Source organism: Pan troglodytes, chromosome 2 (assembly GCF_028858775.2).
Source record: "Pan troglodytes isolate AG18354 chromosome 2, NHGRI_mPanTro3-v2.0_pri, whole genome shotgun sequence".
NCBI lineage: Eukaryota > Metazoa > Chordata > Mammalia > Primates > Hominidae > Pan > Pan troglodytes.
The window spans coordinates 104,600,585-104,614,919 of NC_086015.1; the positions used below are offsets into that span (position 1 = coordinate 104,600,585).

At 36.4% G+C, this 14,335-nt stretch overlaps 1 protein-coding gene across 4 annotated transcripts in view; it reads right to left on the reverse strand.

Annotated features, from left to right (window-relative positions):
* IMPG2 (interphotoreceptor matrix proteoglycan 2) overlaps nt 1-14,335 on the reverse strand; it is a 96,845-nt gene that overhangs the window by 52,200 nt on the left and 30,310 nt on the right. For all 4 annotated transcript variants that reach the window (XM_063806058.1, XM_016941572.4, XM_054682105.2 and 1 more), the window contains exons 5-6: nt 1,399-1,448; nt 398-480 (exon numbers count right to left, since the gene is read on the reverse strand). In XM_063806058.1, the coding sequence (XP_063662128.1) occupies nt 398-480; nt 1,399-1,448 (133 nt within the window). The remainder of the gene's footprint in view (nt 1-397; nt 481-1,398; nt 1,449-14,335) is intronic.

The following is a 14,335-nucleotide window of genomic DNA, read 5'->3' on the forward strand; positions in this document are numbered from 1 at the left end:
ATGCATGGTACTTTTTGACTTTTAAACTACATAAAATGTATATTATTACCCACTAAAGAAGGCTAAGATCTGGTCTATTAAGGGTGAGAAGAACATAGGCAAAACCACCATAGAAAATCATGTCACAGAGGCCACAAGAGACAGTGGGCTTACCTCAATGACAGTCCACTTCATTTATAATTCGAAGCTCTCACCAAAAACTCACCAATAAGAGCAGATTTACTCAGTTCTCCAAGGAATCTCAAAATTGTTTTTAATGTACTGGTTTTAGGATCCACGTCATTTTTCTAACAGGACACTACATGAAGTCCTGTGTAGTCCAGCAATGGGAGATAAACTCTCTCTTAATCTCTATGTTCCAGTTAGAAACTAACTAACAAAACAGAGCATCACTCACACTCTCCTCTGGCCTTTCCAAGCTGCTCTCTGAGGCACCTTCATAGGCGTCCACCCCTGGATGTGGAACACTGAGAGTAGTGTCTGAGAAGAAAAGCAAAAACATATGCATGAATTCAGTCCTCGATTAAGTCAGAATTCCTATCAGGAAATAAGGAACTGACTTCAAAAACCATTCCTATAAATAGTTTGTTTTATTGTCCTGGAAATTCAGTGCATTCTAACCTCAAGACATATTTGTATGGAGCCTTCTCAGAACAAGAAATAATTGTGGTACGTTCAACAAGCATATATTGAGCACCTACTATATGCCAGACTCTGCACAAGACACTAGGAACACAAAGACAATATTCCTCTACTTAAGGAGCTATCTAGTAAAGGGGACACATACTAAAAGAAGTAACTCCTCTACCAGAGAGGAGAAGTGGGTAAAGGTTGGAAATTGGTTGTGAATTGACAGGTGTTAAAACTGGACCTTATCATGTTATTCTATTTTTGTAGATGTTTGAAATTTCTAACACAGAGAAGTTTGTGGGGTTTTTTAATTAAAAATAAAGAAATGAATTACCAATTTACAAGAAATATACTGGGCAAAGGAACATGTTAAACTATACCACAGAATGCAATAAGAGAATCCTTACTCTGGGAACCTCTCATGGGACGAATGACAAATGGTGGCGTTAGAATGGTTGTACGTTTTGACATTAGTGGTGGCTACAGAGTGTTTGCCTTAAAATAATTCATTAGCTCATACATTTGTTTTAAGTGGTGTTCTGACTTGTATTATATACTTAATGATTAAGGAGTTTTAGGTACCCACAACATAATGCCATAAAATAAATTTTTTAAAGTTACTTTTTCTTGAGACTCTTGAAAAACGTATTAAAAAAGAGAAATCTGATATTTTTAAAAAGTAAGCTGCAAAAAATGTACTTGTTTGAGAGACTGTCTTAAACCATAAATAATTTTAAAAGAAAAGTGAATAAAGACACAAAAGTATACCTCCCAATGTTGAAGTATCACCAACAGGAACTGGAGAAGACAGTTCAGAGCTAGAAAAAAAAAATGTTTGCAGTTAACAAAATGACAGACACATGAGAGTTTATTTTGGGATTTTTGGGATTGTTTTCCAAAAAGGAAAGCACTAGATCACCAATTAAGGCCTCCCAAGCAAAAGTACCAAAAAGCAAAGTTTTTAAAATTAAAACTTCATAATTTATTTATTTTATATTTATTGATGCCTACTCCACTAGAATCACCCTACCTAGAATTCTTCCCTAGTTATCTTTACATCACCCTGTTTTCTCTCTTCTCAGTTCTTATCACTATGTGAAATTTTATTTATCTTCTTATTTTTCTCTGTCTCTAATGCCTTAGTCCTCTAGCACAATATTGCCCAAAATGGTAGCCACTGGACATGCATAGCAATTTAATTAAAATTAAACCAAGTTAAAAACTCAGTTCCTCATTTACACCTGCCACATTTCAAGTGCTTAATAGCTGCATGTGGTTAATGGCCATCATACTGGACAAGATGGTAAAGAACATTTCCATCACCACAGATGTTCTATTGAACAAGAATGTATTAAGAATCTAAACTGCATGAGATTGGAGACCTTGACTAATATATTCCTGCTGTATTTTCCAGTGCCTAAAACAGTACCTGCCATTTAGTAGGCATTAAAAATATATTTTGGGGATAAATGAATACTATGTGCCAGGCAATGTAGAAGGTACTTGGCATATAATTGTGAGCAAAACACCCATTGTATATGAAGGTTACAGTCTTATAGAAATTATACACACTAAATCAATAATTACAGATGAGACAAGTAGTACAGACAAGAAAGTAGTGGCTGCTAGAAGGAACATAAAACCACACACCTGATCTCATCTGAGAGATCATTGAAATCATAAAACCAATTTATATAAAGAAAGTCAAGCTTAGAGAAATTATTTGCTGTAGGCCCCATTGCTAACAGGCATCAGGTCTCCTGGCTGTTGTTTTACCATGCCACTCTGCAATTGCAAGCAAAGATAAGAAGAGATCAGAAGATAATCTAAGAAAGCCTCTCCTCCTAAAGGAAAGAAAATAGGTTTCCACAAGTCCATATTTTCACATATCCCAAAGCTATAAAAGTTAAATTACAGTAATCTGGGAACATTTTAGAATTTTCAAGTTTGTACACATGTCCTAAGAGGAAAAGGGCTATTCCCTTAACCTTTTCCAAAGATATTGGATCAGTGGTGATTGTCTGTTTTCAACTCATAGCAATTAAAAACTCTCTTCAAGTCGGGCACAGTGGCTCATGCCTGTAATCCCAGCACTTTGAGAGGTCCAGGCGGGTCGATCACTTGAGGCCAGCAGTTCGAGACCAGCCTGGCCAACATGGTGAAACCCCATCTCTACTAGAAATACAAAAATTAGCCAGGCATGGTGGCACATGCCTGTAATCCCAGCTACTCAGGAGGCTGAGGTATGAAAATCACTTGAACCCAGGAGGCAGAGGCTGCAGTGAGCCAAGATTGTGCCACTGCACTCCAGCCTGGGTGACAGAGGAAGACTCTGCCTCTAAATAAATAAATAAATAAATAAAAACTCTCTTCAATGCTACCAAGTCAACTTCCTAAAGTAATTTGATCAACTGTCAAAAATATCTCCCTCATAGACGTGCCCAGGTCTGTGATGTGCCCAGTAAGTCACATCTTCAGAGCCACACACCTTTAGATCAACCTACTGCTCTAAAGTAGATTACAGAGGTACTCAAAGCCTGGAGATAAACATGGCACACACTTTGAGGCATCAGTTTTACTACAAGCTTAAACAGGTTAGGAGCTAAATAAGAACTGATGTATAACTTAAAACGTTTTAATATTATAACAAACATAGCTATATTATGGAATAGAATATAAAGTTTAAGTGAATATGAAGATAAAATATGATAATTCAAAGACATTTTATGATTGGAGCTGGTATGGGAGGGTAAATTAGGGGCATGTTTTCTAAATGCCCAGGCTTTGGCAGAAAATTTGAGAAACATAAGTTAAAAAAAAAAAAAACTTCACCATAAAGATCTTTCTGGTTTTAAAAATTCTATCTAAAAAAGTAAGATGTTAAACTATTACACAAAACTCATCAGTATTGTTTATTTAGAGCACATTTGCATAAAATTGCTTATTAAGTTTCATCTAGAAGAACCTAAAGGGATATGACATCTGGACAAGTTATTTTGATGAGCAGAGGACAGCATGAGTGATGAGGAAGCATTAAGAGGCTTCTTGGGTTACAGAGGATGGAGCTGAAAAAAATGGGATTCAGATGCATTCGGAAGAAACATTAACATAATCAGGCCTGAATAGGGTCCATCAATTGTCCACATGGCAGTACTCCTTCCCAGTACCTTCATTTCATAGATGAAAGAAATAAGGTCCAAACAGGTAAAGCAACTTTCCCAGGCTCACACAAAAATTCCTAATTGTATCCAGTTCTCTTTCAATAATAACAGCAAGAATAATTACAAGTAACTTTACTGAGCACTCATCATGTGTCATACACTGCTAAGTGCTTTATTTAGGTTAACTAACTTAATTCTGGCAACCACCTTAAGAAGGAGATCCTATGATCCCATTTAGACTGATGAGGAAACTAATGCTAGAAGAGGTTAAGAATTTGCTCAGGGTCACACAGCTAAGCCAATGGAGAAGCTGTTATGTAAAATAGGCCCACTGAATGCCAGAAACCTCATTCTTACTCATCTCAAATCACTGCTTCACAACATGGCCCTTATGTGATCCCTACTCTTTAGAAGGGTTTCACTTGGCCTTCATGATACTGGCCTATAAAAACTAAATGACCTAAAAGTCAGTGTGTAAGGTCCCAGAAAGAGGAAGGGGAACCTGGTTAGAGTTGCTCTATGGAGAGCAACCAGATATAAGGATCACAATAAGGCAAAGGTATGAAAGCACAACACAGCAACTCGAATAGGATGTTGCAATGAGGTAGCAGAGAAACCGGACTTCACCTGGGTTGAGTTAAATTGTCTCCGACATCAAATCAAATTTATGCTAATTCTCTAACTAAGCAAGCATTCAGAATGGAGAAGTTGACTTCAGTTGAACTAGATTTCACCTTGCTGAATTCAAAATAACATTATTTTAATAGTGATAAGTAGGAAACTCTTAGTAATTTAAATCACTTGCCTACACTCCAACTCTTAATCCCTCAACCACCCACTCTCCTTTCAAGAGACAGTAAAGAACACTTAACAACAAGAATCCTTTTACATGTTTTCATTAAGTATTCCCCCTGCAGAGATCCTTTAAAATGCCACTCACCACAGCACTGGAACACAGAGGTGTATTGAGCTTGGAAAGAGAAATACTACTTAATTTCTAAGTCAAACCACAAAGTTGAAGCTGTTCAGCTAAGATCTTTAGCTTAATACTAATAACATACAACCCCTTACTATCTCCTCTCCTCATTTCATCCAGCACATTATTCATTCTTCACCACTACTACCTAATCATGTCAATGGAATTCAGGTGGGATCATGTCAACAGCTGCTCATAGCCACATAGAACATATATTTAAAGACATTGTAAAACAAGCCAAGCACAGGTTCATATGCAGATTCCTGCTCCCCTTGATATCTTCTATACTTTGCTTTGCTCTCGAATATGTTACTATAATCACATGTGACCACAAAAGAACTCAAAGAAAGGAGTTAAGACACCTGAGTGCTAGTCCTAGATGTATCATTAACTTTGTGTATGATTTAGGGAAATACCTTAGTTGCTCTGGGCCTCAAAAACTTACCCTTTAAAACAAGAACACCTCCACGTCTGCCTATTTCAAGAAGGTGTTGACAAAAATTAAATAAAATATTATATGCAGAAGCATCAGAAAAAGTATGAAATGCTAAACAAATATAAAACAGGGGTTAATGGGACAGTGACATATATCATCCCAAACAGAATAAAACATTTGCTGAAAATATATATATATAGGCCAGGCACAGTGGCTCATGCCTGTAATCACAGCATTTTGGGAGGCCGAGGTGGACGGATCACCTGAGGTCAGGAGTTCGAAACCAGCCTGGCCAACATGGCGAAACCCCATCTCTACTAAAAAACATACAAAAATTAGCTGGGCATAGTGGCACATGCCTGTAATCCCAGCTACTCGGGAGGCTGAGGCAGGAGAATCGCTTGAACCTCGGAGGTGGAGGTTGCAGTGGGCTGAGATCGGGCCACTGCACTCCAGCCTGGGTGACAGAGCGAGACTGTTGCAAAAAAAAAAAAAATTATATATATATAGTGATCCATGATGGGTATTCTCAACTACAATTCTCAACTACAAATGTAAATTAATTGAGACACACACACACAATCCCAAAGAGCAGTCCTTATACTGAGAATATCACCAGAGACCTGATAATAGACTTGGGTGATTAGGTAGAAATTCTGTTATTAATTTAACAAATATTTAGTAAGCACATATCCTAGGATGAGCCTTGCACTCGTTATTGGGGATGTGACCGTAAAACCAGATGGCAGGAGTTTAAGGAGTGACTGGAGCTAAGTGGACATTCTTTCAAGATGTCTGGCTATAATGGAGATAAATGCGGGCTGTTTTAAAAATAGGTAACATGAGTGGGACTTCAGCATGTTTAAATACTAATGGGAAAGAGTTAGTAAAGAAGGAAGTTGGAGACTCAGGAGAAAGAGAGAAACAATGACAGGCAGAGGTTTCCAAGAGGAAAGACAGAATTTAAGGTCCTGAATACAGGCAGAAAATGTTCTTTTTAAGAGTTGGCAACTGATAGCAGGAGATGTTTAAAATAGGATATAGCAGAGTATTTGGTGCAAGACATACATTAGCAGATGTATTAGAGTTTGCATAGAGGTCTGCAATTTAAATTACAGAGAATTGTGATTGGCAGAATACTAGCCTCCCAAAGAGGGCCATATCTTAATTCCCAGAGAGGGGAATTAAGGTTGCAAGTAGAATTAAGCTTGCTAATCGGCAGATCTTAAAATAGGCAGAGTATGCTGGGTTATCCAGTAGGCTCCATGTAATCACAGGGACCCTTTCATGTGGAAGAGGGAGACAGAAGAAAGTCAGAGTGATGGAATGTGAGAGAGACTCCACCGGCCATTGCTGTCTTTGAAGATGGAAGTGGGCCATGAGCCAAGAAATGTGGGTGGTCTGTAGAAGCTAGAAAAGGCAAGAAAACAGATTCTCCCCTACAGCTTCTAAAAAGGAACACAGCCCTGCTGATACTTTGAGACCCAAAGGAGGCTTTTGAACTGCAGAACTATAAGATAATCTATGTTGTTTTAAGCTGCCAAGGTCAGACTAATTAGTTAAAGCAGCAGTAGAAAACTAATACAAGAATCTCTTTACACAGAGAATACAAAAATAATCTCAAAAAATTTATAAAAATAAATTTGAATAGTGGAAACAGGAGTTAATGGAGTAGTGACACATGTCATCCCAAAGAGAATAAAATATTTGCTGAAAAAATATATATATTTGGCTTTGTGGTCCATGGAAATCGTGGGCAAATAAGGGTTTTAATGGATGATGGTAATATTCAAGCGGAGAAAGACAGGCTGAGTAAATTCTTAGGCCACTGCTATGGTATCACTCCCAGTGTGAGCTAGCCCCATGTCACCCCCTTCAGCATCTCCCACAGTCGGCAGTCTCCACCCCACTTCAACCTCATCTGCCCTAGTTTCAGGCAGAATACAAATTTTTAAATTTTCAAAATTCACTTATATTTTAGTTATGTATTGTTATTTCTTTATATGCCTTATTTTCTAAGAATAGTGAATATCTTGTATCCTCTATTATTTATACCTAGTACAGGCAGTGACTTATCAATAGAGATACATGATACATACAGTCAGTTCTGCTATGCTATTTATTTGTAAATTTGTTTCAACATGATTAATATATTAAGAAACAGTTGAGCATAATACAGATTTCTCCTTTACCTATACCCAATTTCATTGTGAGAAACACTAGATGAACAAACAAAACCACCCAGATGAACAGAGACCACGCAGGAATACACCAAGCACTCTCATGCCCAACACTTCAGACATCTTCCAGCTACCTTAGTTCACCCATGAGTTATGAACCACACCTACCCTCGTATAGTGTTACAACTTTCTGTCCTTCTTCACATAACTCTCCTTCCATCACTTTACAATAATTTATAAGCTACAATCTTTCCAGTGTCCAATTTTACGAACAAATGTCAGAAATTCATCAAGGTTAAGTGACATATTTATTATGGTATTTGTGTATTTCTTAACCACATGGGACATGTAAACTGTGCCATCATTTTTATTAGGTTACTTTTTGTTTGTTTTTGAGATGGAGTCTCACTCTGTTGTTGCCCAGGCTGGAGTGCAGTGGCGCAATCTCGGCTCACTGCAACCTCTGCCTCTCAGGTTCAAGCTATTCTCCTGCCTTAGCCTCCCGAGCAGTCAGGATTACAGGTGCACGCCACCATGCCTGGCTAATTTTTTTTGTATTTTTGTAGAGACGGGATTTCACCATGTTGGCCAGGCTGGTCTTGAACTCCTGATCTCAAGTAATCTGCCTGCCTCAGCCTCCCAAAGTGCTGGGATTACAGGCGTTGAGCCACTGCGCCAGCCACTAGTTTCCTTTTTTTTTTTAAATGTATTGTTGACAAAGTTTTTGGGTATTGTGCCCCTAACTTTATTATTCCCATTGCCCCTGTAGTTTTTATCGCATGATTTTCAACAATTTTTAGGAAATAATATATCATGTTATAGTAGAACTAACTATATGATGAAGGTGTTTTGTTTTCATAGAAAGTTTTTGAATAAACCCCATCAATTTGTTTGTTCTAAGACTCTTTCCAACATGGTACATATATACAGAGTATACAGTAGATGGCCAGAAGCCACAGAGTAGATTTGGCTCCATTTCCAAAGCTTCCATTTTGTGTGATATTTGAGGAAATAAATCAATTTATATAAAATTTATACATACTGATATACTACATAGCAAAATACAAAAGAGTGCGTGAAGTCTTAAGAAAAGAAAAGGAAGTTTGGATTTGCAAAAACAAAACAAAACAAAAAACTCTGAGCTATACTGCCCATATTTTCTGCCACTGAGGACTTTGGGAGAAAAGTTTGATAAACACTGTTCTAAGCAAATGTTAAAATCCCCTTAGCTGACAAATATATAGACTAATAAGAAAAATAAAAAATAACTCTGGCTGCTGTGTTGAAAATGTACTGTAGTTGGGAAAGGGTTAGACATGTTAAGAAGCTATTATAAGAATAAAAGATGCTGGTGGCTCATACCAGGGTGGTGGCAGTGAAGATGGTGAAAAGTGATCAGATTCGAGATATATTTTGAATCTACAGGCAACAGAATTTCTTGATGGATTGGATGTGAGGTGTGGGAGAAACGGAAATATAAAGCATGATCACAAAGTTTTGGTCTGCATGACAGACACAATAAAGTTGTCACCAATAGAAATGCAGAGTTAATTGGGTTGGGGGCATGGGAGTTCAGTTGTGGATGTGTTGAGTTTGAAATGTCTACTTGACATTCACATAGAGATGTCATCATAAATATGAGTTGTCTTCCATCTTCTCAGTTTATAGATAAAAAACATTGCATCAGATTGTTTGAGTCATTTATCCAAAATCGAAGTAGCCAGGTAGAGGCAAAAAGAAAAAGTCTCTTGATGCCCAGTCCAGTGCTCTTCTTAGTAAACCTTCCCAGAGAGTAGAGAACTTTCCAGTAAAAGAGACTCATTGTTTTAATGAATCCAATGAATCAATATTTTTATTGGTAAACAAATTCTAATATTCAATTCAAGAAACTAAATCAAGATTTATTTATCAATATGAACAAAAAAAAAACAAAATCATTTGAATGGCAAAAGGAGAATGCATAAATATCCTTAGTAGGCATTAAACAAACAAATTCATGTATATTTAGGACAGACTCAAAATCTGTGCCTAGCAGTTTCTAAAAGAAGTAATATTCCTTGTCCTAGCTGTGCACACAGGATTTCAATGCACTTCCAATGCCATCTGCTTACTGTAGTTACCATCATCTCCTGCAGCACAAGTTTGAGAGGGCCAGAGTCAGAGTAGGCTTAATATTTGTCTCTATGTCTGAGATATTTCATAATTTAACCTTTTTTTTAAAGAAACAAAACTGTAAAAAAATAGAACCATTACTGAATTCTTGCTTTCTAATAAACCACAACCATCAAATTAGTCAACTTTCCTTTTGCTGACATTGCTAGAATGTCCCAGAGACTGTTAACTAATTTGATAGTTCCATTTTTCTGTCACTTAATGACTGGAATTGTAAACAAGTCTCATTAAGTTTTGTGAACTCAGAGAATTTCATCCTGTAAAAATTTCATAGGGTAATTGTGACAATTAAATGTAAAAAATCTTGTTAAAATGTAAAGCTCTATATGTCTATAAATGCAGATGTGTAAGGGATGATGGTAGGGTTGGGGATATGTCATCTCATAAGAGGTCAGGGAGTAACACCACTATCCCTCTACTGGTCCATCTTTGCCCCAAGAGTACTGCCAGTGTGCACCAAAAGGATAACGCTGCACTAGGCCACATCCCTGACAGAAAGACACACAGGGATCAGTACATTCTGCCCCTACTCTCACTGAATGTGCTACAGACACAGAAAGACATAGACTTCCTGCTCTTCTAGGAATCCTATTCTTGATCATTTGATGTTTTCTTAAAGCCTGAGAAACAGGTATTTTTATTTAAAGTGAAACAACCAAGATTTAGCACAAGTTGTTGATAAGAGAAACACTAAAATTTCAATATCTCTCCTGTCTACAGCTCTGTCTCTCTCATATACTGCCTTATTGCATGGACTCACAGCCAGGCCACATGGTACATATTCAATATGCTGACAACTGATGGTTTGAGAAACATTATCATGGAGAAGTCTGTCTAATATAAAGTAGTTACTTTCTAAATCTTTCTTCATTTGAAGTTAGCTCCTTTGAATTTCAGCAGATATGATTTTGAAATTGGTACAAATATCTATAGAAAAGTTCATTATATCATTTTTAATTTTAAATTTTTATAAATTTTGGTAGATTTAGGGGGTACAAGTGCCATTTTGTAACATGGATACATGGTGTAGTGATGAAGTCTGGGCTTTTAGTATGTAAATTATAGAAACCATTTAAATACTTTTTTTCATTCTTCATGTTTGTCTTTCTCATTCACACACATATATGTACAACAAAGAAAACTGATTTTTTAATCTCTGAATGATGTAAAATATTCTAATAATTTAAATACATATGCATTATAGCATAGGGGTTGAATACTGGCTTTGTGACCTTGGACAAGTCCCTTAAGTTCTCTATGCCATAATTTCCTTCTCTTTAAGAGAAGGATAATATTAATACCTACCTCATTATATTGTTCAGAGGATTAAGTAAATTAATACAAGTAATAAAGTACCTAGAACAATGTCTGGCCTATAACTAATACATTCGTATTAGCTAATATTTTTAATTTTATTAAAATGACTCTAATTAGGTGATTATTGAGTATGGTTATTCTAAAACATTTAAAAGGGCAAATATCATTGTCCATTCTTGTGAGTAAGAAGCTTTTTACAATATTCTAAGTAACTGCTGATATGTTAGTATTTTTAGTTATTAGGCCCAGATTTAGAGTGAAATGGCATGCTTCAATATCCAATCCAGAAAAATAAATTATGGTCTACCTCTTATAGTGGTCTACCATGAAGTCTACCAGCCTAATTCTATGACAAGATAATGAAGAAAAAGTCTCATCTCTCTTCCCCTTGGCATCTTTATGATGTTTTAACATTTAAGTGCATATCAGTACTTTGAATGCTTGGAAATTATACTGCCTCAACATTTGTAGATATATGTACTCACACTATATATGCCTCGCATTACCAGTCTAGCTTCCGATGGCATGTGCTGCATTATAGGCTAGTTCTTATGATGGAAAACTTTCTCTTCACATGAGCAGAATCATTCTACCTTCTTTGTAAAAATTCCTCTTGGGAGTTGGGATGGTGAAGGAGAGAATGAAGGTGTTTGTTTCCAGCTGATGCACAGAAAGATGGGACAGTTTGAATCAGCAGGCAGGAGAACCCAAGGAAATGAATGAGATGATCAATTTGGGGCAGCTCCAGAGAAAACCCATTATGCTTTAGCCAATTAACAGACTTTCATTCATTTCCCCTCCTTCTCTAATCACCTCCTAGTAGTTGTGAATGAGGTGCACTCTGATCAGTTATTTATTAGTTGATACATTATGCAAGAAATAAATCTCTTAGCAGGAAAAAAGCACAGATCTAAATTTTTCCTCTTTGAATGATGAAATCCAGTAAGGTCTGAAGTTAGGTTTTCAGGAATATTGTGTTACTGTCAGGGTATAGTAACACAGAATCTATTGGAACAAAATGTACTTAGCTTGTAACCATGATTAATTAATATGGAAACATAGCCTTTGCAAAATTTACAGTGTGGCAACCTTGGCCACACCCAAAGCTGAATCAATCAAAAAAGTCTCATGCTCATGGATTGGAAGAATCAATGTCATTAAAATGACCATACTGCCCAAAGCAATTTACAGATTCAATGCTATTCCTATCATACTAGCAATGTCATTCTTCACAGAATTAGAAAAAGCTACTTTAAAATTCATGTGGAACCAAAAAAGAGCCTGAATAGCCAAAGTATCCTAAGCAAAAAGAACAAAGCCAGAGGCATCACACTATCCAACTTCCAACCACACTATAAGGCTACAGCAACCAAAACAGAATGGTACTGGTACAAAAACAGACAAATAGACCAATGGAACAGGATAGAAAACTCAGAAATAAAGCTTCACATCTACAACCATCTGATCTTCAACAAGTCTGACAAAAATGAACAATGGGGAAAGGACTCCCCATTCAATAAATGCTGCTGGGATAACTGGCTAGCCATATGTAGAATAAAAAAAACTGGAACCCTACCTTTTATCATATACCAAAATTAACTAAAAATTGATTAAATATTTAAATGTAAGACCTCAAACTATAAAAATTCTAGAAGAAAACTTAGAAAATATCTTTTTCAACATTGGCCTTGGCAAAGAATTTATGGCCAAGCCCCCAAAAGCAATTGCAACAAAAACAAAAATTGACAAGTGGGACTTCATTAAACTAAAGAGCTTTTGCACAGCAAAATAAACTATCAACATACTAAACAGACAACCTACAGAATGGGAGAAAATATTCACAAACTAGGCATCTGACAAAGGTCTAATATCCAGAATCTATAGGGAATTTAAACAATTCAACCAGCAAAAAGCAAATAACCCCATTAAAAAGTAGGCAAAGGAAAAGACACTTCTCAAAAGAAGACATACATGAGGTCAATATATGAAAAAATGCTCAGCATCAGTAACACTCAGGGAAATGCAAATCAAAACTACAATGAAATACCATCTCACACCAGTCAGAATGGCTACTAAAAAGTGAGAAAATAACAGATGTTGATGAGGTTGCAGAGAAAAAGAAATGCTTATATACTATTAGTAGGAATGTAAATTAGTTCAGCCACTGTGAAAGCAGTTTGCAGATTTCTCAAAGAACTTAAAACAGAGCTACCATTCAAACCAGCAATCCCATATCATTATATCAAAAAGCCACATGCACTCATATGTTCATCATTAGCTATTCATAACAGCAAAAACATGAAATCAATCGAGGTGCCCATCAATGGTGGATTGGATGAAGAAAATATGGTTCATTTCCTCAAGAATGTTACCTATTAGGGTTACAAAAATGAGTAAGATACTTTTTTTATTCATTCATCAGGATCCTACAGAAACCCGCTAAAGGCTACATGGTAGGTTTTTCAAGAAGAGTCAGGCTTTAGGTATTTTGTGCAATTACTGATTTTATTCATATTTTGGATTCCTGTAAGGGTATTACTAACTTAGGTTTTTGGTTGTTGTTATTGTAATAATTAAGTGAGGTGACATATTTTACACAGTAAAAGGCAGTATTAATAGAGGTTAAAAATCAGATGCTTAAGAATCAAATGACCTGGATTACCTTGAGTTATTTAAACTCTAATACTGTTTCTTCATCTATCAAATAAAGATAGTAAAAGTACATAATTCAGAGGGCTAAACTCAGAGGATTAAATAAATTAATACATGTAAAATAGTATACTGTAAGCAATCAATAAATGTTAAAATGCTATTACATGTTTGATAATGTTAGTCAGGCAACAAATATGGAAACATAATGGCTCAAGGGTACTGTAAAAAACTATGGCTGAACCATAGAGTTTGAGAAGGAAACTGAGACAGATGAGGCTGGGCACAGGCCTAACTGTGAAGAGCCTTGCGGGTCATGTTAATTTTGATCTTAAAAGCAATGAGGAACTATTAAATTGTCTTACAGAGGAGAGGCACATGATCAAATTTATTCTTTTGAAGATTTCTGGCCAGGGTGGAGAGGAGGGCTCAGAGGGAAGTAGAGAGACCTCTTGGCAAGCCTTTGTACCAGGAAATAAGTGTTGATTATATGAATTAGTATAGGGACTGTGGGGTCAGAGAGAAATGGATGGAATCAAGAGATAATTAGAAAATAGGAGAAGAGAAGGAAGGGAGAAAGAAAGAGAAAAGAATATGGGCAACTAGATGGATGATAATGCCATTCATTCACTGATGAGAGGAACGTAGAAAGAAACAGATTTGTGACGAAATGATTGATATAGCTTCGGGCACAATGAACTTAGAGAGAGCTTAGAGAAGTTAATCGAGCCAATAAACTGTGAAAGTTGGATGAGGTGACCTCTAAGGTTCCTTCTAGTTCTATCATTACAACTATAGATTTACAGATCCACTG